General features: G+C 34.3%; 1 protein-coding gene across 11 annotated transcripts in view; it reads right to left on the bottom strand.

Moving 5' to 3' along the window:
• The window catches only part of LOC130858183 (sodium channel protein type 3 subunit alpha), an 80,750-nt gene that overhangs the window by 46,319 nt on the left and 7,093 nt on the right, over positions 1-27,338 (bottom strand). For 2 of the 11 annotated variants that reach the window (XM_057744212.1, XM_057744208.1), the window contains exons 3-13: positions 26,986-27,075; positions 23,666-23,794; positions 22,892-22,983; positions 21,816-22,088; positions 21,546-21,609; positions 16,682-16,823; positions 15,379-15,585; positions 8,298-8,588; positions 2,873-3,220; positions 1,696-1,828; positions 117-355 (exon numbers count right to left, since the gene is read on the bottom strand). In XM_057744212.1, coding sequence (XP_057600195.1) covers positions 117-355; positions 1,696-1,828; positions 2,873-3,220; positions 8,298-8,588; positions 15,379-15,585; positions 16,682-16,823; positions 21,546-21,609; positions 21,816-22,088; positions 22,892-22,983; positions 23,666-23,794; positions 26,986-27,075 — 2,008 coding nt within the window. Of the gene's footprint in view, positions 1-116; positions 356-1,695; positions 1,829-2,838; positions 3,221-8,297; positions 8,589-15,371; positions 15,586-16,681; positions 16,824-21,545; positions 21,610-21,815; positions 22,089-22,891; positions 22,984-23,074; positions 23,167-23,665; positions 23,795-26,985; positions 27,076-27,338 lie in introns of all 11 variants that reach the window. The other 9 variants (XM_057744210.1, XM_057744205.1, XM_057744213.1 and 6 more) reach the window with 7 other exon arrangements.

The raw sequence follows: 27,338 nt of genomic DNA on the forward strand, positions 1-27,338 counted from the left end.
TCCTGTGAAGAAAGAGGGTTTAATTCAGGGGTTCCGCACAGCACAAATGGATTTCTTCTTTGGTCTACCTGCCCCATCCCTGACAAAGTAAATAAGTAAACTTCAAATGAACTCACCAGGTTTCCTACAGTCAACACACTACTGAATTGACCAGTCATCGGGTAGTGCTCCATGGCCATGAAGAGGGTGTTTAAGACAATGCAGATGGTGATGGCCAGGTCAACAAACGGGTCCATCACAATTAAATTCACAAGATGCTTTACTTTTAACCATACATCACAGCAGTCCCAGATCAAGAACACATTGGCAAATCTATACCAGCACGGTGGACATTTCTGCCGAGATTCTTCAAGTTCTAGGTGAACAATAAAGAGTTAGAGTAGTAAATAACAATAAAAACAAATTGTTGTTGTAGATTACACATTACTGATAAAACTGATGCTTCTACTTAGGGTTGGAAGTTCATATTAGTTTAGCAGACTTGAGAGGACAATTCCATTAAGTATTTTCACAAAATATTCATTAAAAGTGTCAAGTAAATAGGCTTTCTCCTTTAGTTAAACAGAAAATAAATACTTTGAATTTAATATTTTGCCTCAAACTAACTCAGTTACCTATTAAAAAGGTAATGGGTCATTAAATTGCTATATTTTCTTTATCAAAGCAGAATTTTAAGCTCTACAGAACTGTTAAACGTATCAAAAATTATTGTTTCTTTTGAAAGACCTTTTTAAGAATACTGTCTAAAGCTGTGATCCTTATTAATATGTGTGACGCATTCTTTCCTCTTTCTGACTCCACATCAGCATTGATCTTGCAAACACCGAGAATATAGTATGTCCTTCTTTTTAACATAAATTCAGACCCAGATCTAGTTCTGTTATTCATATTTAATCATATTTTTCAGAATTTTAGCCTAATATATTAGAAAGATTTAGTAATTTAATGGGTGAAACCTATTATAATTATTTTATGCCTGTTTGGATATCTAATACACCAATGTGATAGGATACAAAATAGAACTGAAGTTTTCTAAAGAATTTATATTAGATACAACATAATTGATTTATAAAATTGCAGTACTAATGTAACATTCCTCCAAACTTGAAGAAATGGGGACTTATTTAATGAATGAACAAGGAAGTAATAGTTGCTGCCCACTCCTGTGTGTCAAAATCAACAAATACTTGTTCATTGGAGGAATGTTAACGGTTTCTGTGTACATGGAAGATGGAGGAAAGATCTTTTTTTAGGGTCCCTGTTGAAGTGGAGCACAGGTTTTGATTTCTCCAACTCATTCATATGCCTCCCCAACCCATCACCACCTCTATGCCTGGAGAATAGATTGAAGCTTGAAAGAGATGTTTGCTTGTGCTTCTACATACCAAAACTTAAAAAGGGAAGTTTTTACTCTAATTGCTTAAGGATAATATAACAGAAGGATAAATCCTCACTGATGAGATATTAAGTAGTGAAATATCATTCTGCAGATGAGAATCAGAATCAAAAAGAAATAAGGACAATATTAGTTTTTGTAATCAGTGTGATAATACTGTACTCCACATGTAATCTACTTATGTCTATTATACAGTGCCGATCTTGGGTAACTGACTTTCGTAATTCTATGGGAATAAGTAACAGTTCCACAAAGTATATAATCATAGGAAGCTGACTATCCCATGACCTTCTTCTTACCCTCCATTGTGTTAGTCAGGATGCTGGCTATGCTCATGGCTCTTTGCCTTCCAGAGGAATCCTCTAGCATTTCCATTGAAATCTGGTAAGAACTTAGCCTTCTCTTTCTGACTTCTGTTTCAGTGGTGGTACCCTGCAAACCAAATACTGATGGCTCAAACCACCCTTTTCAATGAATAATACAACACAACACAACATAGCATTTCTTTGGAAAGTCATGCTACATGCAGTTTTCCCAAGTAACAATTTTTAAGTGATAATAAAATATTAAATTTATTATTAAGTTATAAGTACTTAAAAAAATCATAGGTGATACCCTAAAGGGTTAAAACAAGATTACCAGCTGGATGCAATTATATAAGGCAATTATGCTGCAGAAATATTTTAATTTACCTATGGCAATTTTCAGGGTAAGTTTTCATAAGCATGCTAAAGTCATATATTATTTCATTTCATTCAAATGCAAAGTATTTTAACTTATTTCAATGATTAATAATCAGATCAATCTTCCCCCAAAACAAATAATAGTATTATATAGTCTTAAGACTGAATCATTATCTTTGAGGCTACATTGAAAATATTGACATATATGGACCAATTTTTTCCATGCACAAACACAGATGTACAATGAAATGTGTGTGCTTTCCTGAGATTTCTTTAATTATTTCTATATGCCATCCTATAAGAAGTCAAAACATTTTAGAGTCATTTAATAGACATTAAAACATTTTAGAGTCACTGTAATATTGACAGTTGTATGAAACATGCCACCCATTATCAATATATTGGTCATTACAATAAATTTTAAGTATATGGAATTTCCAGAATATGAACAGATTGCTATAAAATTCTGGGTCAAAAAACACCTATAATAACAATTTAGTTGTCAAAGTGCCTATTATTTTGTGTTGGTAGGTCTACTGAATTTGCTGATATGAGTTTCATCCCAGACTCTAAAAACTGGGCTCTTTTAACCTAAAGCATTTGAAAATTAACGGTCCCACACAATTGTTGTTTCTAAAGATTCTATCGTTTTCCATTCAATAAATCATATATTATTTTTAAGGACTTTCATTTTGGGGAAGCAGGATGGTATAACAGGCTAAACTGCCCAGGGCTTGATTATTTCAAATTGGTGTATAATGTCAGTAGTAGCTAATTTATTATCTATTATCACCTCTGGCGGAAGTTGTCCAGTAGGTGAGGTTAGAGCTGACGGTCCACCCACCAAGGAAACCACACCATTGCAATCCACAGTGCTGTGCATCTTCCCATTGGCTGGAAGCCCTGGCACCATCCTGGATGACATACTGGCCTGACTAACGTTACTGTTGCGTCGCTCTCCGTGTCTGTGCGGCACAAACAGAGAGTCTCTCCTGCTCTCGCTGTCTTCAAAGGTGCTGTGTTCGTCGTCCGCGAAGTCATTCTCAGAGCCAACATCCTTCGTCCGACCTCTGAAGCTGAAAATACTTGTTTTGCTATTGCGTCGTGGGGAAAACAGGGAGCCACGGATACTTAACAGAGACTGAGGAGAGAGCAAGGAAGAAAAGAATGCGGATGGAGGACACAACTTTTAATAAAGTCTTAATATTACAGAATCTGTTGGCTTTTGGGTTAGAATAGTCTTGCTCTTAAACACAGGTAATCGTTTATAGAGAACATATATGTTTTGGTATTTTTATGAAAGACCACAATGCAACTTTAAGTATAAAAGAGTAGTTTTTCTCATTAAGAATTCTGATATGCAGTTTACTACGTGCATGACCACTTCATTTAATCTTCACTCGAGTACTGTGAGGTGGATTTTGTTATCATGATGTTCTAGGTGCGGAACCTGATGCTGCAGAGGACAAATGATTCTTTTTGATGGGTGGCTTTCACTCCTAAATGCTGTGTTCTGAAAGGGCACACAACTTGGAAAATAAGTTATGGTTCAAGTGAGACTGTTGGCTTAAATTTAAAATATTTGTACCAAATATGTTATTTCTGGATAATGATTTAAAAACAAAACTATTCTCTCTCTATTCTCTTCTTTTTGAGTTCTAAAAGGCAATTACTCTTTTTTTCTGGACCTGCTTATCACTATCCACATGGGCATAAAAGTCACAAAACTCACCAGTGATGCTGTCTTCTAAATTTGCTAACAGTTTACCAAATGGCTACTAATGATTCATCTTGTTTAAGAGAATATATGTCATAGCAAACACAACAGAGAGAATTCCTAAATGGCTATATAAATTACTATTCTTACTTAAAATTTAATGCTAGCTTTAAAAAGTAAGACATTTATACATGACTTTACCAATAAGGGTGATGTAGAAGACAGCTTATCCTTCTAATCTCAATTTAATTTTATTAAAAGGAACTGGGTAATTCAAAACTTTTAAAAATCACATATATTTATGACTAAATCAAGTAAACAGTTTCTGGTACTGGAAAATGAGGCTTTAGCATGAAGCCCCTTCTTTCACTTTTTGAATGGATTTTAAATCTTCCTCCAAGCTTCAGTGTAAAACCAAAGAAAATAATTTTAGTAGAGAAAAACATAAGAAAGGCAGACTCCCTCAGATTTATTTTTGGTCCCTCTGCCTAATTAGGTCATGCTGATTTTCTTAGGCCCCATTTTTAGCTTCATTTTTATGGCTCTTCCCTGACTGCAAAGCACTAGAATAATCTTTTTGCCCTCTGTCTCAGTGATGTTCTGGAAAAAATACTATTCATTGAGAAATGTGTTATTCCTTTGTATTTGGTTAGAAATATTCACAGGAATTATTGGCTGCCCAGCTTATCCAGCCTGAGACTGTGTGTATGTGACACTCAGTTCATGCAGCAGGTTTGTCTATCCAGTCAGGCAGTGGTTTGATTTTCCAGTCATCAAAGTGATCAAGAAATTAGACATTGTGAAGACATTAATTCAGCCTCAGTAACAAGGAATGATCATGTTTTTAATCTCCTCAGACTCGATTTAAATTATCAATATAATATTTGTATGTTCAGATTCATGTTTGAAACCTTAGTGTGTATTTTTAGGTCTCACCTGTTTGGAATTGGGATTCAGTAAGCAAGGGGTAGGACTCTGGAATCTGAGTATTCAACATACATTCTAGGTGATTCTAATGCAGGTGGACCTCACCCTGCACTCAGAGAATACCAACTTCATCTTACACTAATTCCTAGGACGGTTCAATACAATCATCTTAATATACCTGTGTTAGAATACTGTCTTTGGAAACTGAAAATCTATTTACACAATATTGGTTGCGAGTATGTGGTATGTGTGTGTACATCCATAATGTATCTAGTACATGCCTTTAATTTGCATGTTTTTATGTCGGGGTGTTTTCAAAGGCGTTCCAGATCCTTGGGTTTATTTGAAACTTCTATTCACTCTTTGGAAAGTATAATAATGGGTGTGAGCACAGCTTTCAAGGCAACAGAGACTGAAAAAAGAAGATAGCAAAAATAGTATTCAGAGCAAATAAACCAAAAATAACACACCAGAAGATTCAGCAGAGTGGAGGGAATACCCACAGCTGTGGCAGCCCTTTCTCTGGGGAAAACAAGCCTTTATGCTATAGGACCAAAGGCCATCTTTCTTAGCCTCGGGCATGCCAAAATATAGATCCCAGGGTTTTTTTGTTTGTTTTTGTTTTTTTGTCTGGCTCCAAGAAGGTAAATCTGAACTCTTTTTCTTAATTTTCAGTAACAAATGGGAAAATAGAAGAATTTAGGTGTGTAAGACACAATCCTACATGTAGGGACCACACTTGAAGTGGATTGGGACGTTAAAATGGAAGACGCAGGGAATTTGAAGATGTTCTAGTAGAAGCATGTAAAGTGAGTATTTGTTGAAAATACTCAATAGCATTTCAAGTTAAATGTATGTAGCTCAGTAAAAACATTGATAATGATAAACATTCTGGTTTAAAATAAATTGTCTCCTCACATCTAAGCAACATAGATAAAATCTTTGGGGGGACTCCCTTTCCATTGTATGCCTTTAAGTACTTTTTCATGTTGTACTATGAACATGTATTACCTATTTAAGAATAAAATAATATAATAAATGTAAAATGACATCTAAAGTTTATGGTAGTAGAGGACAGGGTACCCATTATTTATGGCTTCTCGGCCTTAAGACTGTTAGAATATATATTTGTTTTGAACATTATACCATGTCCATCTTATGCTTCCTATTCCCAGTATCTCCACTGATTGTCTTTCCTTTTAGGAAGTTTGTTTACACAACCAGAAACTGTAAAGTGCTTCTGGTATATTTTTGCTTGTGAGCTGTGTTAATACTCTCTGCCTGTCTTTACTGGGATATGTAACTATCAGCGCTAACAGGCTATTTCTTTTACTTTTGCAACATCTACTATCTATTTTATCTGTCTATCTATCTATCTATCTATCTATCTATCTATCTATCTATCTATCATCTTATCATCTCTTTCTCTCCTTATCTACCTTCCTACCTATCTCACTATCTATCTACAAATATGAAAGGAACTGCATATAACATACGTATATACTGATTCTGTTTTTAGTATATAAACTCTGGCTTTCAGCTAACTTTCCTTTGCTATTGCCTCTGTGTGATTCACTCAACAGAAGCCTCCCAGGTGCTTCTTGAACATTCCAGGTATATTACGACATCAGGGCCTTACACTTGCTCTTCAGTGAGCCTGAAATACTCTTTGATAGGATAGCCTCTTCCCTTGCCTCCTTGAAATCTTTGCTGAAATGTCTCCTTTAGAGTGAGGGCTTCCCAAACCACCCTATTTAAAAAAAAATCTTTTTTTTAGTTACTGATCCTAATCCCCTTTTCTTGCTTTATTTTTTTTCCCATAGCACTTATCACTTTATGACATCGTCTATAACTTACTCATCTTGTTTATTGTCTGTCCCCTCCTTTAGTATAAAGTTCCATGAGGTCAATGATGGAAACAGTACTATTTTCAAAACACCTAAATATGTTAATGTAATTATTACTACTATGTGTATACATTTGTGATAACTGAAACTACTCAAAAGTTTTTAGCTTCCGTAATTTGTGATTCAGTCACCCATTTTAACTTAATAAGAGCTCTACTATTTGTCACATAGAGTTTCTATATATCGCTTAATATACAGAACTCTTTAAGAACCCACAGCTCTTTAAGGTAGACATTATTACCCCATTTCACAGAAATTTTACCACATACAAGTGACTCAAACAAAGTCACAGAACTAATCTGGAGTGGAGATATGAACATAAGCCGTTGTGACATCAATCATTATGCTATAATGTCAAATATTCCTAATCCTAATGATTCCTAATAGTCTTAGTAATGCTAAAACATCGAGTGAAGTTTAAGCCAAAAAATCTAATCTGAGAAACTAACTTTGCCTATTGAGCTTCAAGTTAATCCCAAATGTAGTATACTAAAGTAATACCATACTTTGTATTTGTACTATGCAAGATAATAGCTGGATCTCTTGATACTGGCATTATCTGTAGGAAAACGGTTTTTATCTTATAAATTGTTGTGTGTGCATATATTTTGTCCTAATATGATAATTCAAGTTATAAGCTATTAATATAGAGTTTATTTCTTTTAAAAATTCTTATTTACATATTCAATATAAATTATACAATAAACACCCACTGTTAACTAGCATATGCCTTTTTCTCTCAGCCAAGAGCTGAACACTATACTGAATTTTGTGCTCATCACCCCATTTTTCCAAAAACGTTTTTTCTTTATAAGAAAGACATCATACCCTTGGATGATGTACAGTTTTTTTTACTTAATTATATAGCATGTCTCTCAAAGCATTATCTTTAGGACATGATCCAGATTAATATAATTAGAAGAGTTAAAAATTCATAGCACATGAAATTCTAATGGAACCAAGTAGGGTTCAAAGCCATAACTGTACTTATCACAGATTTCATAAATATTTACTCTTCATTATGCAACTAATAAAACTTATAAACAAAGAGTTGAAACTATTTTCCCTCTTTGACTTGAAAATGTGCTGAAGAATTGGGTACTTGGCATTAAGTCAGAGCAAAAATAGACTTTCTTTAATTTCGTTCTCTTCAAGAGCATTTAAGTCATAATTTCATTCTATTGTATCATGGCATGATACCATCAGCATAATGGAAGCCCACGACAATGATAAAAGCAAAAATCCAGAGACATTTCATTTCAAAATTCATACATATCTTGCAGTTACAACCTCAGATAATAAAGGCATAAACCCATATGCAGAAAAGTAGCTTCATCTGAGGTCTCAAAATGGAAAAGGTAAACAAGGGATTACAAAACTGTCTCACTGAAGAAAAAGTCTGATGGATAGTTTTCACTCCCCCTATTTCCCAAAAAAGCAGATTAAGAAAATGGTCTCAAAATGGTGCAATGCTTAAAACTGATTACCTTAAAATAAAAGTTATTAATGATTTAATAAAATTCCCCTATAAAGACAATTTATGATATAAATTTAAATAATCATATTAAATGTTCGTTCCCAGTCCCTCTTTTAAATCAGATAGTACAAAAATATACCAAAATACAGCAATGACAAAACACACTGGAGCACTTAGTAGAACACCATACCTGATGAGGAGAGTAGAATTTCTTGTCACTAGTCAGTCGATTTCCATCCATGGAGAAAAGGAAGCTTCTTCTTTTGACGCTGTCCTCAGATTCAGATTTGGGAAACCTGTTTCCCTCTCCTTTGCTGTTTCCTTCAAGATGCTCCCTCTGTCTTCTTTTCTTTCTTCGGTTCCTCCACTCCTTAGCACTTTTTGAGCTTAATTTTGATGCTTCTGAAGAGCTTTCCAAGAGCTCTCCTAACCCACCTATTCCACTGAAATCTCTTGAAGCAGCTGATGCTGCTGCAACTGCCTGTTTAAACAAAACCAGACACTGTTTAGAACACACCGCTTTGGAAAACAGTTGACTGTGATACAAATGTTGCTATTTAAGCTATATGTGAAAATTATGTCTTCTGGTCACTTCATTGCATTACTACAAGAGAGTTTACTTAATAATGACACAATTTTAAATAGTATAAAGCAACATGTTCTTATGCGTTAAGACTAGAAAAGTCTGGTTTGGCACATCTTCTGAAGAGCCTTTTTTTAAAAACTCTGTTGAGATCAGCTTCATTTCAGGGAACAACTCTCTTAAATATACCTTCTACCCTTTAAAAGCAAGTGTTCTCTTAGTGGTTGTTGTTGGACTGATTACGATTCCAATTCCACCTATAAGTTTGTTCCTCCCCTTCGTGATTGGGAACAACTGAGTGGTATTTTTTCTTCTAAATCTAGGACAAAAGACTTTTTCTTTTCCTTTTTTGTGAACTCAAAGCATTTAAGGTGTCTACTCTTTTACCTCTGGATGGGAGTAGTGGGAATGTATTGGCTAGTTCGTCCTCTTCCTTCATTTGAATCACATTCAGTATTATCGTTCCCATTCCTGGGGTCATGTTAATTCCAGAGTTTAACATTAATTTATTACATAACACTTTTAGTTTTAAATTTTTAAATGTTTATATATTATTTATTATTATTATAAATAGTAACAATGATTAACATAGTCAATAAGTACATGAAATAATCATTCAAGGGATTATGAGTACTTCTTCAAATATTTTATTTCCATATTTCAGCACTAAATATACATAAGCATTTTGTATTTCTGTATCTACTAAAGAAACACAGCAGCTCTGAGGTGAAACATGGCATGCCAAATGTTTTGTATTTTTATTTATATGAATAGTAGTTTTAGATGGGAAATGATCTAACCATTAACTGGAGAGAATATGAAACTCAAAGTTGAGTTCTCCTTAAGTATATTCCTGTTTATAAACATAATCATGGAAGTGAACATGATTAAATTATGAGAATATTGGTTCAGCTCTTTACATATGTCATTAATGAATACGAACAACTCTAATATAGCTATTGTTTTGTTCTATCTTATCCACTAGACTATAAGCTAGATAGGAATTCTGTCATTTGTGTGTGTGTGTGTGTGTGTGTGTGTGTGTGTGTGTGTGCACATTGCCTATTATGTTACCTGACATAAAAAAAGACTCAGTAAATGTTTGGTGAATAAAGGTGAAAAAAGGCATCGTGCTGTCAATTGTCTCATACACTGAGTGGGGATAGGAAGAAGACATACTTGACTTGAGTTTTCAAGATCTATATGTCAGAATGGTCTGTATAATAAAAACTTTTAGGAAAGAAGATAAAACTCATATTGAATGCTTTGACAACATGTTATGTTTTATGTTTCCTCCTTCTTGAGAAGCAAATCCTCCTAAGTAGCTTCCATTTCTGAATCTCATCTCAACTAAAAATTTTAAAAAAGGTTTAAAACTTAAGGTGCTGTGATACAAATTCTCTGAGATTATCATGACCCCAAGGATGGGAACCACAGTATTACATATAGTACTAAATATATGTGTTGGGCTAAGCAACATATAAAATGTTGATATTGAATACTATATTCATTATGGAAACCCCAATCTAAGACTCAATATAAGACAATGCCTCACATTTAAATGAAACATTAATTCAGAATTTATGTATTTATAGAATTGCATATACTTAGACAACCAGATTATTTTATGGAATTCTTGATTATCAGTATCACTTTTAATATCATCAGTAATGAAAGATGGGAAATATTAAGGGCCCTTTATAAATATGAATAAGTTTAATATAATTGTGTAAAATAAAGTGGATAAATGAAGTACCAATCTGTAGTAAGTTAAATACAGTTGCTTAGTGCTTGATACATAGAAGCTACATAATATACACCGTTCCTTGAAAGAATGAATATATACATATATTCCTTTTTATCCAAGTAAAGCCCTTAGTTCTCTTTTTCATAGGCAGAAACACACAACACATAGAGCTGATCATTTATTGGCTTGTTCGTCATTAGGAACAAAGGAAGTGGAAGTGGTGGTAATATTCCCTTGCCATAATTCTGAAACCCATGTTCATTTAAATCCCTTCCGGAATTTGTTTTGCATAAGACATGACTTCCCTACCTATTCAGGGTAACAGTTGGAATAACTCAAAACCAAAACAGATTTGTAAGGCAACAACGGTAACCTCCCAACACAACACATTTTCTGTGTCACTCGTCAACTCAAATCTGTCACTTGTTCCACTTCCAGGGATTTGTCAGTTCCCTCAAAGGCAGATGTTTCCTGTCACCTCCCATGTCTGTGTACCTGTTTATACCCAGCTCTGTGACATGGCCAAAGTCCTGCTTACTTAGACTAAAGTGTTACTTTCACATCGGGCTTGCTGAATTCCTCTTGTAACAAATAACAAATATGTGCTTATTATTTCCACAGGGAATACCATTTTCTTGTAACATTTCTGTGATTCAAAATAGGCTCTAAACTTACTGTATCTGTGTGTCCTTAAAAAATAAAGCCATACGACTGTGTAATTATACTTCACTGTAAACATAAGATTCAGTTTTAAAATCCCATTTTAAAACTACAAGATATTAACTATACTTATCACAATTCTATCCCTAATTATATTGGATCTCTTAAATACCACTATTTCTAATTTTGTCCCAAAGCTTACTCCTAAATTTTTCCTATCATGCCAGTATACACTGCTATGGAATATGCTATTTTGGGCACTATTAGACATTTAAAGATCACAAATTAAATGCCAAACACAATTATGATGACATAGGACAAAACATTTCTTTCTTTATTGGCTCTTCTTTCCCTGTCTTTTAAAGTTTTCATTGGTTTGTGAGTCCAGTGAGCTGAATATGACATATTTTTTTCATGTCTAAACAATGACTAGCACTAGGAGATCCTTCAACAGATATTAAATAAAAATGGAAATAATGCTAGACTTCATGAAGTCATTAGCTAGATAGTAGCTTTTGAAGAGTCTCAGGTGGTTAGCAAGACTCACATTACGCTGGAACACCAGTGATCTCATGGGTGGCCTCAGTCTCCCTTTCTCTCTGCCTCCAACCCCTTCCTCTCCTTCAACATTGGCTATTTACTGGCCATTGTTACCTGCATTGTCAATAAGGAAATAAAATTAACTTAGTACTGTGCCATCCCAGTCAGTATTAAAACACCAGGATAAGTCACCCTGGAATCAGTTTAAACTTTTTTATGTATGAAGCTAAAGCTGAGTCAAATCATGATTTGATCACTGGAATCCAATAACTGACTTTTAAGTGAAAAGAACTGACTTTTTTAAAGTTGACCTAATTAGGCTATAGATAATTAGGTTCTTTAAGCTTCTGTTGGATGTAGTATACTTTTTAATGCTATAATTTTAAAGATTATACTCTTTTTAATACATTTTGTTGGAGTATAATTGCTTTACAATGTTGTGTTAGTTTCTGCTGTACAACAAAGTGAATTAGCTGTATGTATACATATTTCCCCATATCCCTTCCCTCTTGAGTCTCCCTCCCACCCTCCCCATTCCACCTCTGTAGGCTGTCACAAAGCTTCAAGCTGATCTCCCTGTGCTCTGCAGCAGCTTCCTGTTAGCTATCTATTTTACAGTCGGTGGTGTGTATATGTCAGTGCTACTCCCTCACTACGTCCCGGCCTCCTCTTCCCCCTCTGTGTCCTCAAGTCTGTTCTTTACTTCTGTGTCTTTATTCCTGCCCTGTCACTAGATGCATCAGTACCAGTTTTCTAGCTTCCATATATATGCATTAGGCATACGGTGTTTGTTTTTCTCTTTCTGACTTACTTCACTCTGTATGACAGACTCTAGGTCCACCCACCTCACTACAAATAACTCAATTTCGTCCCTTTTTTATGGCTTAGTATTCCATTGTATGTATGTGCCACATCTTCTTTATCCATTCCAAAAAAGATTATACTCTTTTAATTGATGCCATATTTTACCATAAAGTGGCTGAATTTCAGAATACATTTGTATTTCTGTACTGTATGTCTGTTTAGTATTCTCAAGCACATTGTTTTGTCTGTTTTTATAAATGACAACAGAATAATCCAATGCTTAAAATACAACTATGCACTATCTATCTATCTATATGTGTATATATTATTTCCTATAACATTGATTTTAAGCTTTGAAATGAAGAAATTCTTTGCCCTGTAAATAGCTATCTTATTTTATTATCTTACAAATGTGTTTCATTTGTAGTGATCTGGAATAAACTCTTAAATACTTGAAATATAGTAGAAAGTTCTGACAAGTATGAGGTATATTTATAAGATTTTCAAGTATCACCAAATTTGTTTATGGACTTTCTTTTTAAAATCAACAAACTATAACCATGATGCTGCTCTGTACCCAACGGTAAAATGAAAATCCCAAGGATATACTGACATTCAAATAATGCTTCAAATATTTGGAAACATCCATCTGAAAAAAATCACTATACACAAAAGTTATTTGGACTTCTGCTTCTGATTGAGAAACAGTAACAGGTCAGATTTGCTCTTCTTCTTGAAACAACCAGTAGAACACACTAAATACATGTAATGATGGTTTTGAAGACACTGTATGAGTGGGGCATTGGGTAGAGTTTTCAGAAGGATTTTCAGTTAGTCATAGGGAATAATTAGGCTTAGATTAAATTCTAAGTTCTACCTAACAAATCTTCCAAGGTTTGAAGATGGAAGTAAGTACTTCCATCAAACTGTTTGTAAGTAATTTAACTATGTTCCCAAACAAGGATCGAGAATTTTTATAGGAATACAAAAATATCCAGCATCCCAAAAGGAAAAGTCTCAAGTGTCTGGAATTTAATTGAAGATTGTCAGAAATGCAAAAAAAAAAAAAAAAAAAAAAAAAAAAATCGGGACTATATAACCAATAATGGAGAATAAATTTCAAAAATTGACCGAGATCTGACACAGATGTTAGAATTAACGGACAAGGGCTTTAGGACTCAACAGTTGCCATAACTGCATCGTATATGTTCAAAATGTTAGCTATGTGGGATACATAAAAGAGATGTAGATCAAGGTTTTAGAGATAAAAACTACAATGTCTGAGATGAGAAATGCGCTGGATGGGATTAATGGCAAATCCAATGTTGCAGAAGAAAAGCTGATAACTTGAAGACATAACAATAGAAACTATCTAAATGGAAATTGACAAGCTGATTCTAAAACTGGTATGAAGCTATACATTTTAAAAATATATTTGACCTGGAATAGTCAAAACAGTCTGTAAAAAGAAAAGGTTGGAGAGTTGCCACTATCTGATTTTAAAACTGCAGCTATTAAATAGCTATAGTGATTAAGAAAGTGTGGTTTTGGTGTAAAGAGGAGCAAATAAACCAATTGAACAGAACAGAAGCCAGAAATAGACTCATTCACATATGGACAATTGGTTTTTGACAAAGGTTCAAGGGCTGTTTAGTGGAGAAAAGGTAGTTTGTTCAACAAGTGGTGCTGAAATGATTAGATATCCATATGCCAAAAAAATCTTAACACATAAATCATATCACCTTACACAAAAATTAACTTAAAATGGGCCATTGACCTAAATCAAAACATAAAACTATAAAACTTCCAGAAGGAAAATTAGGAGAAGATATTTGTGATGCTGATTTGGCAAAAATTTCTTAGATGCAACACCCAAAACATGATCATAGAAACAGAAAAAAAAAAGCTTGATAAACTGTACTTCATCAAAATTAAAAACTTTTACCTCAAAAAAGTACAGTTAGGAGGATGAAACACAAATTACAGACTGGGAGAAAATATTTGCAAAATGTAGATATCATGAAGGACCAAAGGACTTATTTCCTTTATATATAAAAACTACTCAAACTCAATAATAAGAAAAACAACCCAGCTAAAAAATGGGTAAAAAATTTGAATATCCACTTTGCAATAAAAGCCATACAGATAGAAAATAAAAACATGAGAAGATGCTCAGCTTTATTAATCATTAAGAAAATGCAAAATAAGACAGCAATGAAATACTTAGTAGAATGCTTAATAAGACTGATCATACCAAATGTTGGTGAAGACATAGAGGAACTGTAATTCTCATTGACATGGATTGGATTTCCCATGACTTTCACCTTTCAGTTTGTTTTTTTCTTTTAATCAAATACTGTTCTTCTCTCTTTTCCTCAAGACATGAATGCCCTATTGACTATGGCCCCTAGCCCAAACAGCCTTTAATATTAATGAGAATTTAAAGTCTGAATCTAATAGCAGATGCCTTTCTGATATCCTGATTTCTTATTGTGCTATAGAAATCCCAAAGAATGGTTAAAAGTAGGTATGCATAAAGTTTTCTTGCTCACATTTGAGATCAATCAACTACAGAATAAAATTTCAAATGTAATTAGGGGTACATCAGGCATAGTTGGAAATATCAGTTATGTGTCTCTTTTGCATTAAACTGAGAGTTCATGGGACAATTGCATAGTTAACCTTATTCTGAATATGTTTTCTACCCTGAGCTGATCTCCTTATCTATAATATGTAAAAAGTTACTTTGACTCCAACTTAGGAAACAATTTTAGGTTTGAATAGCTTTCTCTTTTCTAATGACAATGCCTGTATGGCAAATGAAAAGCCAGTTCCAATTTGACCTCTATGGTACAACAATATTCCTACTTAAAACTAAATAATAATAACAACGATAATAATAATAATAAAGCAGTTTTGCTTATTATCACTTAGTACCTGAGCTTCTTCCTGTTGCTTTTTAATCTGTTCGAGCATTTGCTGAAATTCAGCCTCTTTCTGTTCTGCCTCTTCTAAGGTGGCCTGATTCTGTTCCTCATAGGCCATGGCCACCACAGCCAGGATCAAATTCACCAAATAAAAAGATCCCAAGAAAATCACCAGGACAAAAAATATCATATATGTTTTTCCAGCAGCACGTAATGTCTAGGGGAAAAAAAAAGATAAATTTCAACAATATTTTATAAAATGTCCCCAAATAAAGATCTGATTACCATCATTAGATAGTCAGAAGACAAATGCTTTTCATCATTCAGTGTATTTTGACCAAGATTTTTTTTGGTGTTAAAATGCACACACACACAGACACACAAATAATAATTAAATTATTTGAGGCTTGATTGTAGTGTCATTTGATGTAAGCACACACATTTCAAATTAGTATATATTGGATATATATTTGAGCACTACTAAAATGCTTTTCTTAAAGTCTCATAATGTAGGGCAATATTACAAGTAAGAACACTATCTTTAATTCCTTTCAATGGAATTACTACTCTCCACATCCTCTCTCCACATCATCTAGAGATAACATCTTTTTTCCTTCCTCTTCTAGCTCCAATTAACCTTAGGTAAATAGATTATAAATTTGAAAATTTTATATAATTGAGTTTTTAATTCTTTTCACATGTTCTTGTTAGATCCACAGCTATATTATAAACTCAAAGTCATGTCCGTTCTCTGCATCTTCCATAGCCCCTAGCCGAATGTTTGTCATCAAAGAATCTCAATATACGTGTACTGACTGAATGTACAACTGGGATCCTAGGCACATTTGCTTTATGCTGGACCCTTCTCTGTATTCTAGAGTGTTATAAACAAATATTTATACTTGTTGTTTTATATATGTTCATAAATTGAAATTCCATGCTTGTTAATTTGAACCTTGCTGCTGTGCTCTGAATGCATGTGTCCCCCCAAAATTCATGTGCTGAAATCCTAATGCCCAATGTGATGGTATTAGAAGGTGTGGCCTCTGGTTGGTGCTTAGGTCATGAGAGTGGAGCCCTCCATGAGTGGGATTAGTGCCTGATAAAAAGAGACTCCAGAGAGATCCCTAGCCCCTGCTTCCAGGTGATGACACAGCAGGAAGATGCCAGCTTGTGAACCAGGAAGAGGGCTCTTATCAGAATGCAGTTATGCTGGTGTCTTGATCTTGGACTCCCTAGCTTCCAGAACTGTAGGAAATATATTTTTGTTATGGTATTTTATTATGGCAACCCAAAAGGACCAAGGCACTTACCAGCTGGTAAAGGTTCTCCCAGTAGTCTTGAGTCATGAGTCGAAATAGAGACAAGAAAGCCCAGCTAAAAGTGTCGAAGCTTGTGTAGCCATAGTTGGGGTTTCGACCAGCCTTCACACAGATGTATCCTTCCGGACACTGGCTGCAAGAGAGAGAAATGGAGCTGGGGTCAGCAGAGCAATTATAGCTATTTCAATCCATATTGATTCATAGAAATAGTCAAAACCCAGAGTGGCTCTCTGTGATGAATTTGCTTGCCTTCACTTCCAGAACACCTTAGGTAATTGCTTACAGTGAAACTCTTATCAGATGAAATTTACTAGGAAAACCAACAGGAAACTTGGGTGTGTGAAGGTGTCATATTTATATATGCTGAGAATGGCAGAGAGGCAGCAACCACACACTTCTGCCTCTGACACCTCTCTTTTCAAAGTGGCAAGAATCAATGATTAAAAATGAAAAGTCAGAAAACAATCCAAAGGTAGGGAACCACTCAATGAGTCACTTCATTAGACACTTCTGTAAAAATTCCTAAAATAAAACTTATATTTTAGAATAATTTTAGATGTGCAGAAAAATTACAAAGAGAGTACAGAGACTTCCCATATATCCCATGCCCAGTTTCCCATATTACTAACATAGTCTGTTGGTATGGTACATTTCTAGCAATACTGATATATTATTATTAAAGAAATTTCATAATTTACACATATTTTCTCAGTTTTTTCCTAGTATCCTTTTATGTTCCAAGATCCCATCCAGGATGCCACATTACATTTGGTCATGATGTCTCTTTAGGCTCCTCTTGGCTGTGACAGTTTATCAGACTTTTCCTTGTTTTTGATTACCTTAACACTTTTGAGGAATACTGGTCAGGTATTTTGAAGAACGTCCTTCAGTTGGGATTTGTCTGATGTTTTTCTCATGATTAGATATCGAGGTTATGGATTTTTGGGGAGGAAGACCACAGACGTAAAGTATTATTATCCTTACATCATATCGAGGGTACATGCTATCAGTATGACCTATCACTGTTGATGCTTTCATCACCTGACTTGAGATAGTGTTTGTCAGCCTTCTCCGCTGTACTCTTTTTTTCTTCTTTTTTCCATACTGCACTCTTTGGAATAAAGTCATTGTGTGCAGCCTACACATAAGGAGCAGGGAGTTATGATCCACCTTCTTAAGAGTAGAGTATGTACAAAGATTATTTGAAATTCATCTGCATGAGATTTATCTATTATCTCTCCTTTATTTAGTTATTCAGTCAGTTACTTACATGAGGGTGTACTCATGGATATTCATTTTATACTTTGAATTATATTTATAATTATTGTAATTTTTTGTTCAAATTGTTCAAGTTTTGGCCATTGGGAGCTTTTTCAGTTGACTCCTCTATCTCTTTGCCATAACCCATGGCAGTGTGTGTTTTGTTTTTTGTTTGGTTTTCAGCACTTTCTTACATTCTGGCACTAAAAGATGCTCCAGGCTCATCTTTTATATTTCCTGCCCAGTCCGAGAATCAGCCATTTCTCTGGGGGGGGCTTTGCTCTTTTACTGAAGAATGGCATTAGATATCATGATAAATCTGTGTATGTGTTTGTTTATACACATTATCTCCTTGCTTTGCCAGCTGAGGGCCTAGAAGCAATGACACTGCCTTGGCAATAAGCACCCAGATCTTGGTTTCTAATACCATGTATATATTTATATGTAGCCATCTGTGCCTAGATTAAGCTAAACATGAGGTCATACTCATTTCTGCAACTTTATTTCATTACTACCAGATGATTCCAGATTCCTCCCTTTGCTTATCTGTAACCCCTCACTCCAAAAGTGAGAACCTGGCTTCTGTTATCTGCTATCTGTGTACTTAATTGTTCAGTACCAGTATACATGTATAATTGTTTCAGGATTGTTAGCCCATACTATCATGGGAAACAACTTTATCAAATGGGAGTACAGCTCATTTTGCCTTCGTCTTACAAGCGCCATTCATTTCTAAAGTTACTTAGATTAGCACCTACTCCCCTCCTTCACTGAGGTTATTTTATATATATTTTAAATATTATATATTTTAAATATATATATTTTAAATATATATATTTTAAATATATTTAGATACGTTTGTCACATTCTGTGTTTCAGCCTGGGATCCCTCAACCTCACACATGATTTACTGTTCAGTCTTCGTGCTATAAAGTTCTATGAATTTGACAAACGCTTAACGTTTACCATTTCAGAACCATACAGAATAGTTTCTCCACCCCAAAAATCCTCTCTGCGTCACCCAGTCAAGCCCCTACCCTGAATCCCTGGAAAACACTGATCTTTTTATAATCTCTATTGTGTATCTTTTTCAGAATGTCATGTAACTGGAATTATACAGAATGTAGCTTTTTCAGATTGGCTTTTTTCACTTATTAATATGCATTTAAGGTTCATCATTGTTTTTATGGCTTGAAAGCTCATTTCTTTTTATTACTAAGTAATATTTCATTTTATGAGTATACCACGGTTTGTTTGTCTGTTCACTTCTTGAGCGACAACTTGATTGCTTCCAGTTTCTTGTGACTATAAATGCAGCTGTTATAAATAAATATTCACGTCAGGCTTTTGTGCGGATGTAAAATTTCAAATTAATTAGATAAATATTTAATAAGGCAATTGCTGACTTGTATGGTCAGACTGTGATTATTTTGTAAGAAAATGCCAAATTGTCTTTTAAAGTGGCTGTACTATTTTGCATTCCAATCAGCAATGAATGAATGAGAATTCCTGTTCTGCATCTTCACTAGCAGTTGGTATTGTCAGTTTAAAAAATTTTTTTTGTTATTCTAATAAGTATATAGTAGTAACTCATTATTGTTTTACTTTCAACTCCCTAATGACAAATGATGTTGAGCACCTTTATATATCCATATTAGCCATCTGTATATATTCTTCTGTGAGGTGTCTGTTCAGAGTTTTGCCCATTTTTAAATTGGGTTATTTGTTCTCTTTCTTTGAATTTTAAGGGTGTTTTGTGTATTTTGGAGACAAGTCCTTCATCAGATATATGTTTTGCAAATATTTTTTCCCATTCTATGGCTTGTTTTTTCACTCCCTTTATAGTGTCTTTGCAGAGCAAAAGCTCTTAATTTTAATAAAGTCCAATTTATCAATTATTTCTTTCATGGATTGTGCCCTGGGGTTACATTTAAAAACTCGCTGCACAATCCAAAGTCATATCTTTTATTCTATGTTTCTTAAAGAATTTTTATAATTTTGTGATTTACATTTAGGTTTATGATTGGTTTTGAGTTAGTTTTTATGTAGGGTATAAAGCTGGATCTAGGTTCATTTCATTGTATATGGATCTCCAATTGTTTTAGCACCATTTGCTGAAAAAAACTTTCCTGTCTCTATTGAATTGCATTTTTTTCTTTGTCAAAAATTAGTTAACTACATTTTTGTAGTCTGTTTTTTTTGGCTCTCTGTTCCGTTTCATTGCTCTGTGTCTACTATTTCCCAATACCATATTGTCTTGATTACTGTAGCCTTATGGGAAGCCTTGAAATTGGGTAGATTTTTTTAGAATTTTATTTGACATTTAACAATAGAGTGACTATCAATTTTATCATGGAAATTACCTGAAGTATAACAGGTACTCAATAAAAGGAAGTGATTAGTATGGTTTAATAGGGATAAAGTATGCATTAATCAACCTCATACAAAATGTTATCTAGGTTTTTACATTAATCATAAGAATAAAAACAATAGCTAACATGCAATAAATGTTTATGATGGACCAGGTGCTACTCCAGGTGTTTTGTATGTATTAAGTAATTAATCACCATAACAACCCCAAGGGAGAGATGATATTACTCTCTTCATTTTAGAAATAAACTCAAATACAGGGAGCTTCAGACACTTTTCCAAGGCCAAAGTTTGTAAATGGTGGAGTTAGGATTTGAACCCAGGTATATATGAACTGTAGAACCTATGCTCTTATTCACCATACTCTCCTACCAAAGTTTGAGAAAACTATCAGGAAAGAAAATTTCCCCCAAATTCTATCTCTGTGACTGGTATATGGTTTCAATAACCCTCTTAGATCTTTATGACCACACCAGTTTCCCATTTTCTAGGATGACTCAAAATATGTTCTGTGTAAGTTCTGTGATCTAAGAGTCACTTACTATTGCTATCCTTGGCTTCTAAGAAATTCACTCTACCCTGACTTAAAATTAATTTACAATACTCTTGGCAAAATATGTTAAGTGTGAGAGACTAGCAGGATGACTAAGACATTACAGCATCTCTTATTGTGGAATGTGACAAAAAAGAATTGTAAAATATGCAGATGCAGACTCAAACACACAGCCATACATCTGCCTTGTGGCTTCCTTGCACACAGGGTTTCATGCTATTTCAAGGTTACCTAAGTCTCTCAAAGCAGTTTCCCAACTGAGTTTGCACCCTGAAGTCCATGTCACAGTCTGGATCTTTTTCAGCCACAGCAAAGCTTATCCCATCAATACATCCTCACACCAATCAAATATGTCCATTTTATGTTTCCTTCCCTGTAATTCTTAAATGGCTCTGACGGGTTTACAGACAAGACAGATGCTGGGCCTTCACACTTGGAGCAATAATACACGTACATCTCAACTGCGAAATTCTGGATGAAAGGTCTTCACCCAAAGGGATGATTTTAATGGCTGTGAGTTTAGAATTGATACCAATCCAATAAGACAGAGAAGGTACTTCCTAGGTAGGCAACACCGCTCTTTACTATATAAATGTAAGGCTACTCTTGTATTTTTTTTCCTATTGCTTTTTTTCCAAAGTGCTCTACATCTTTAAAAGAAGTTTTCCTTACCCTGCATCTGAGCCATTTCCACAGAGTAAAGGGTCTTTTTGTCCATCCAAAACATAAAAGTGACCTGTTAATATAAAGAATAAACTATTTCATTTCATATCAATCCTACTGACATTAGGAATAAATGAGAATTTGTTTATCTCAGTTATTTCCAAAGTGGACACCAATAAAGTAATTTACAAAGATAACTTCAAGCCCATGGCCTCAACTATTTATAGTTGGAAACTCATTCAGCAACATTAAGATTAACAATGGAGCAATATTTCTTACTGTCGTCTTCAATGTAATCCTTCCAGTTAAATGTGCTCATCGTTACATTAACAAATGTCCCATTTGAATTCATTGTGCCATTGAAGAAGGAGGTGGTGTTGGTTTCAAAAGCAGAATCGCCTGGGGGCCATTGCAAGCATTTATTCCGCAGGTTGCCCATGAACAGCTGCAGCCCAATTAGAGCAAACACGCTCAGACAGAACACAGTCAAGATCATGACGTCAGACAGCTTCTTCACCGACTGGATCAGGGCCCCCACGATGGTCTTTAAACCTGAGGAGAGAGGATGATGGGTCAGCTGAGGCAGAGGGTCATAAGCCACAAGGTCTTCTTAATAGTCACACACGTTCTCTTTCCCCACAAACAACTGCTTGTCTGTTTAGACCCCAGAGCTTTATGGCCAGCCAGATGGTTTGGGAAATGGATGAAAAGCAGATTTTATTTATGATCAATGTGCTTTCTGGAGGCTTAAAAATCAAAGTGTAAATACCCAGGCAGGAAGTTTTTTTATGTGTGATTTTGTGAGCTGACACCAACATGTAAAGACAAACTTGCAGTTATTTTTCACTTCAGAGTTTATGTTTCATGAGGCTGTTTCTCTCCAACTATTTTTTAATACTAGCTTCCAAGTAGCAAGATTTAGAGGAGAAAATAATTTTAAAATAATAAAAATCCCATGCCATATACATGCTGTTCAATAATAATCTTTTCTCCTTTATAAGAGGAGATCCACTTTCAAACTAGATCTGCAGTAAATGGTAAAATCTAAATCAGTTAGTAAAGCCATGGTAGCAAAGCTTTTTTAGAATGTAAAAAGGAAAACATTACATCATAAATGCAAAAAAAAAAAGTGGGTGAGAAGGAGAGCAAAACTAGCATTTTTTATAGACACCTCATGCAATTCTCTGTTAAACTCAAAGGCTGACTTTATAAATAAACATGTAATTTCACTGGGCATTCTTGAAGATGACAAACAAAACTAATAAGCAACAAGGCTAATGGTATAAGTGTAATTTCAACCTCAATATTATTACAGCGTATTTAAAGTCAGCCTCGGTGTTTAACCTAGCTCTCACCTGGAATGACTGAAATTGTTTTCAGTGCTCGGAGAACTCTGAATGTTCTCAACGCTGAGACATTGCCCAGGTCCACAAACTCTGTCACATATCTGTAATAGGGAGTTCACACACAAACACAATAACACAAAAGAAAAGTTGGAGATATAAGGGGCCTACCATCTTACACCAGTTTCTTCTTACCTGGAATTACAGAAATAGTTTTCAGAGCTCTCAAGACTCTGAAAGTTCGTAGGGCTGAAACATTGCCTAGGCTTACAAATTCTGTTACATACCTGTAGAATTAAATCAGAGTTACTGATAGTTTTGGCAAAGTTTATACTAAATAAAGAATGAAAGGTGGGTTGATTTGGCATGTACAGCCCCTTGAGTTTTATGGAATTGCTATAGACTTCAGGGTGCCATGTGCTAACCTCTGCCTTTAAGGAAAAAAATTTTGTTGCTTTTACTTCAGTGCAATTTTTACTAATATGAACAAGTTTGTTTGCAAAACTAATCAAAGTACAGTTGGTGGTATTAAATTATAGTCAATGAATAACTTCATTTTGATGAAGTAGAAGACTACATGACATGAAAGTAATTCCATTTATTGCTCATTTACCAGATAAATTTACCTTGTGATATATATTCTAATATGTATTCTCAAAATATATGAGGCATATAATTAATTTGGCTAATAAGCAAACTCTGCTTTTAAAATATGTCACAACTACCTGGTTTATGCTGCAACTGTTTTCATTCCTTTGAGCTTAACAAGTTTTCAAAAATACTCACGCCATCACAATGACACTGAAATCCAGCCAGTTCCATGGATCACGAAGGAATGTAAAATCTTCTAAGCAAAACCCTCTTGCCAAGATTTTTATAAGTGACTCAAAGGTATAGATTCCAGTGAATGTGTACCTAGGAAAAGCATTCAAACAAAAATTAACAATTTCGTTTGAACTGTTAAAATATAGCAAATCCTATCCTTTTGTGGTTTTTCGGTTCACTAAGATCTTGTTCCTTATGTCCACTTACAAAAAACCTACTAGTTTAATTAATCTTATGAGCTTGAGTAAAAGGTTAAACTGAATCATCAACCTTGATCCTCTAGCGCAACACTGTCCAATTGAAATATAACACAAGCTACACATGTAGTTTTCAAATTTCTAATAACCAAATAAAAAAGTAAGATGAAATGAGTAAACATAATTTGCATGTTATATTTTATTTAAACCAATATATCTAAAATGTTATCCTTTCAATTAAGACTAGCCAGATTTCAAGTTTCAGTAGCTACATGTGGCTGCTGTCTCCCTCACTGGACATTATAGCTCTAGAGATAACATTTCTTGGATTTGTTCATTTATAAGAAAATATTTCATTCAAATATCTTAATGATTAGAATGATTTGGGGAGATATTTTACACGTATAATCTAGAAAATGTACTTCCCCCTTTTTATCCTTAAAATTCAGGCATAAAGTTATAAATCTGCTTCTCTCTCTTTCTCTCTCTGTCTCTCTGTATATAATGTTTTATGTGTATGTGTTTACACAATTACCAAAATTACCGAAATTCAGCAATACCAAAATTCCTGGATCTAACCTTGCATCAGTTACTATCTCTATGCAACTGAGCCAAATCATTTAAGCATGCTCAGATTCAAATTTCAGCCTCCAAAATGGTGAAAGACTTTTCCATTTGTTGCTTGGTAGTGCATTTCTAGACCTCTCTCCTTTGAGTGTTCACAATATGTTATTTCTGTTTCTTCCAAAAATAGTTGGGAGAGAGTACTTGTTTTTCAACATTGGATTCTTTTTAAAAATACAATCTAGGTTTGTTCTTCAGGTTATTTCACTCAATCTACAAAGATTTAATTTACTTTCATTAAAATTTATTATATTTTCCAGCCTACTAGTATTTTATATGTGAAAAAAGTTGGGAGAGTTATTTTTGTGTTTTTTTTTTTTTTTTCTGTAGAAATTTCTCCTAGGAGGGAACAAATAAATCAGAGGAAAATGTATGCAGAATCCTCATGTCTAGTTTTCCTAAGAATATTCTTCCTCCTTTTTAAAAAAAGTTCAATTAATTTCGTGAGGAATAAGTAACATTGCTATATTTACTTATTGTTAAGTAGCTGACTTTATTAGGAAGTGATATAGTGATAATTTACAATGCCAAAATTATGGTTACTTGTGTTTTGGTTTGGATCTTTGTGTATTACACATAATCACCATAATCACACATAGTCCATACCTGTCTGTTTGGAGAGGTCCCTGGCATTGCAAAAGGAGACCGTTCCCATGTATGTTCTGTTTATCATATTAATGGTTAGTGCCCTGTGGTTTATGCTTAGGCAATTCCAGGTTATCTACAGAATTGCTAGAGCAAGATTAAAGTCCCTACTCCTATTCCTGTTTTTGGAAAAGGAAGAAAATTTGTGGGGACATTTGGAGTATATGGTGAGTTTTGATAGCTATCCGAAGAAGAGTCTTAGAGCTTAACATTTGAGACAGCTTTGCACAGAACAGGTGTTTAGACATACCTATTAGCAAACTAGATCAGTGAGAACCAAGGGGATCTTGAGTCTTCTTGGCTATGCCCCCACTAGGCTCTTAATCATGTTGTTGATTCTGTCCGTGTTACAAGGAGGTGGTGTTTTTTTTTTTTTTTCCCTTGTAATTTTGATGTCTATAGACGTGCCTTGCCTTACATAATACAACACTCACTATACAATATGGTCCTTAGGCCTTCTGAGTGTGCCACCTCTTTGTACAGGGATGGTTTTTGCTATCAATGACATGTATTTTCATGTCAGAATGGACTTCTCTTTTCATTGAACTCTGTTTTTTTCTAATTTTTTTATTGCTGTTTGCTTCTTTGTTTGTTTTGAGTTTTTTTGGCTGTAACCACTAATATTTTGCTTGTTTTCCTGCTGCCTTATTGTCAAGCGACTAGAGATAACTGATCAGGAAAACTGTGTAAAGTTTCCCAACTAAACAATGTAAGTCAAAAGCTATTGTAATGCTAAGACTTTTCATAATTGATATAGTCATCTCTGAAAATGACTTTAAAAAGAGAAAACTGCACGTTCAAATAATAATATTTGTCTCCTTTACCTGTCTTTTAATAATGTTATACAAATAAATTCATGCATGTTTAAATATGTCAATAATTTCTGCAGGGAAAAGAACATGCAGAATAGTTTTATATAGGTACACCCATTTGTTAACCCCCAATAATAAATGGTAACTGAGAATTCTGTTAAATGGCTTGCCTCAACATAAGAACTGGATTCTCTACTAAAATGATCTCTAGGGAAGATTTTAAAAGTCTTTAATATGTTAAATCATTGACAAATGATGGCTTAGAATGATGCTGTAAATCCTCATAGAAATCTATAAAAAACAGAAATAACAGTGGTAGTATTTGTCATAATAACTTATCTCCTGTTGGACATTACTTTAAAAATATAACAATAAGAACATAATAAAATTTTTTCACTGAAACAAATACCTGATCATTGTATTATACCACACAAAAATAGCCTGTATAACCTAAACACCTTCTGTTTCACTAAAGAGCGTGTTTGTTTGTCACGAGTAATCTCACATGTGACGGACAAATTGGGGAATAATGTTGTTATAATGCAAAGATTGTGTTAGTTAAAGCACAGTTTTCCCTAGCATACTGATGTTTTGAAATAATCAGGGGCACCTTTTCCTTCACACTTAACATAGAACATTCTTAGCAATAAAAGACCTTAATACTAATGAAAAAATTTGACAGATGTTCCTTCTTTAGTGCAAGCAGGCTCAAGTTTAACATGCCCAAAACTACTGTGCTTAGACCTTTAGTTTACCACCTAGTGTATACAATTAATAACCTTTCTTAAATAGCTACTACCATTTGTTGGAAAAAATACCTACCTCATAGGAGAAAAACTGCCCCAAAGAACTTCCTTTATTTTTTTCATATTATGGAAATAACTTTGCCTTGGAAGTGGTTAGACTGACTTCAAAAAGTGGAAACCATAGGTCAGACCATACCCATAAGGAGATTGCTAGAGAATTTGTGCATTTCTCATTCCAAGAAATTATTTCTACTTACTCTACATTCTTTGTCCAGTCTGGAGGGTTACTCAAGGTCATAAATACACAGTTGGTCAAAATAGTGCACATGATAAGCATGCTGAATAAAGTAGATTAGAGTTAAGGAATAAATGCTAGTACAGTATGATGGCCATTTACAAATGATCCAGTACAAAAGAAAATCAATGCAAGTGACCTGCAAAATTAACCTTACTTATTTGTCATAAAACAATGGCAAAAACAATAAGAAATTTCAAAGCCTGTCAGATATTCTTGGTCCACTCCTTTTTAATTTTACATCATTTCCTCACAAAACTGAATTCAATAGAAAGAGACCTCTATATGAAGCAGATGGGGATTTTGCATTTCAGT

This window comes from Hippopotamus amphibius, chromosome 8 (assembly GCF_030028045.1).
Source record: "Hippopotamus amphibius kiboko isolate mHipAmp2 chromosome 8, mHipAmp2.hap2, whole genome shotgun sequence".
Lineage (NCBI taxonomy): Eukaryota > Metazoa > Chordata > Mammalia > Artiodactyla > Hippopotamidae > Hippopotamus > Hippopotamus amphibius.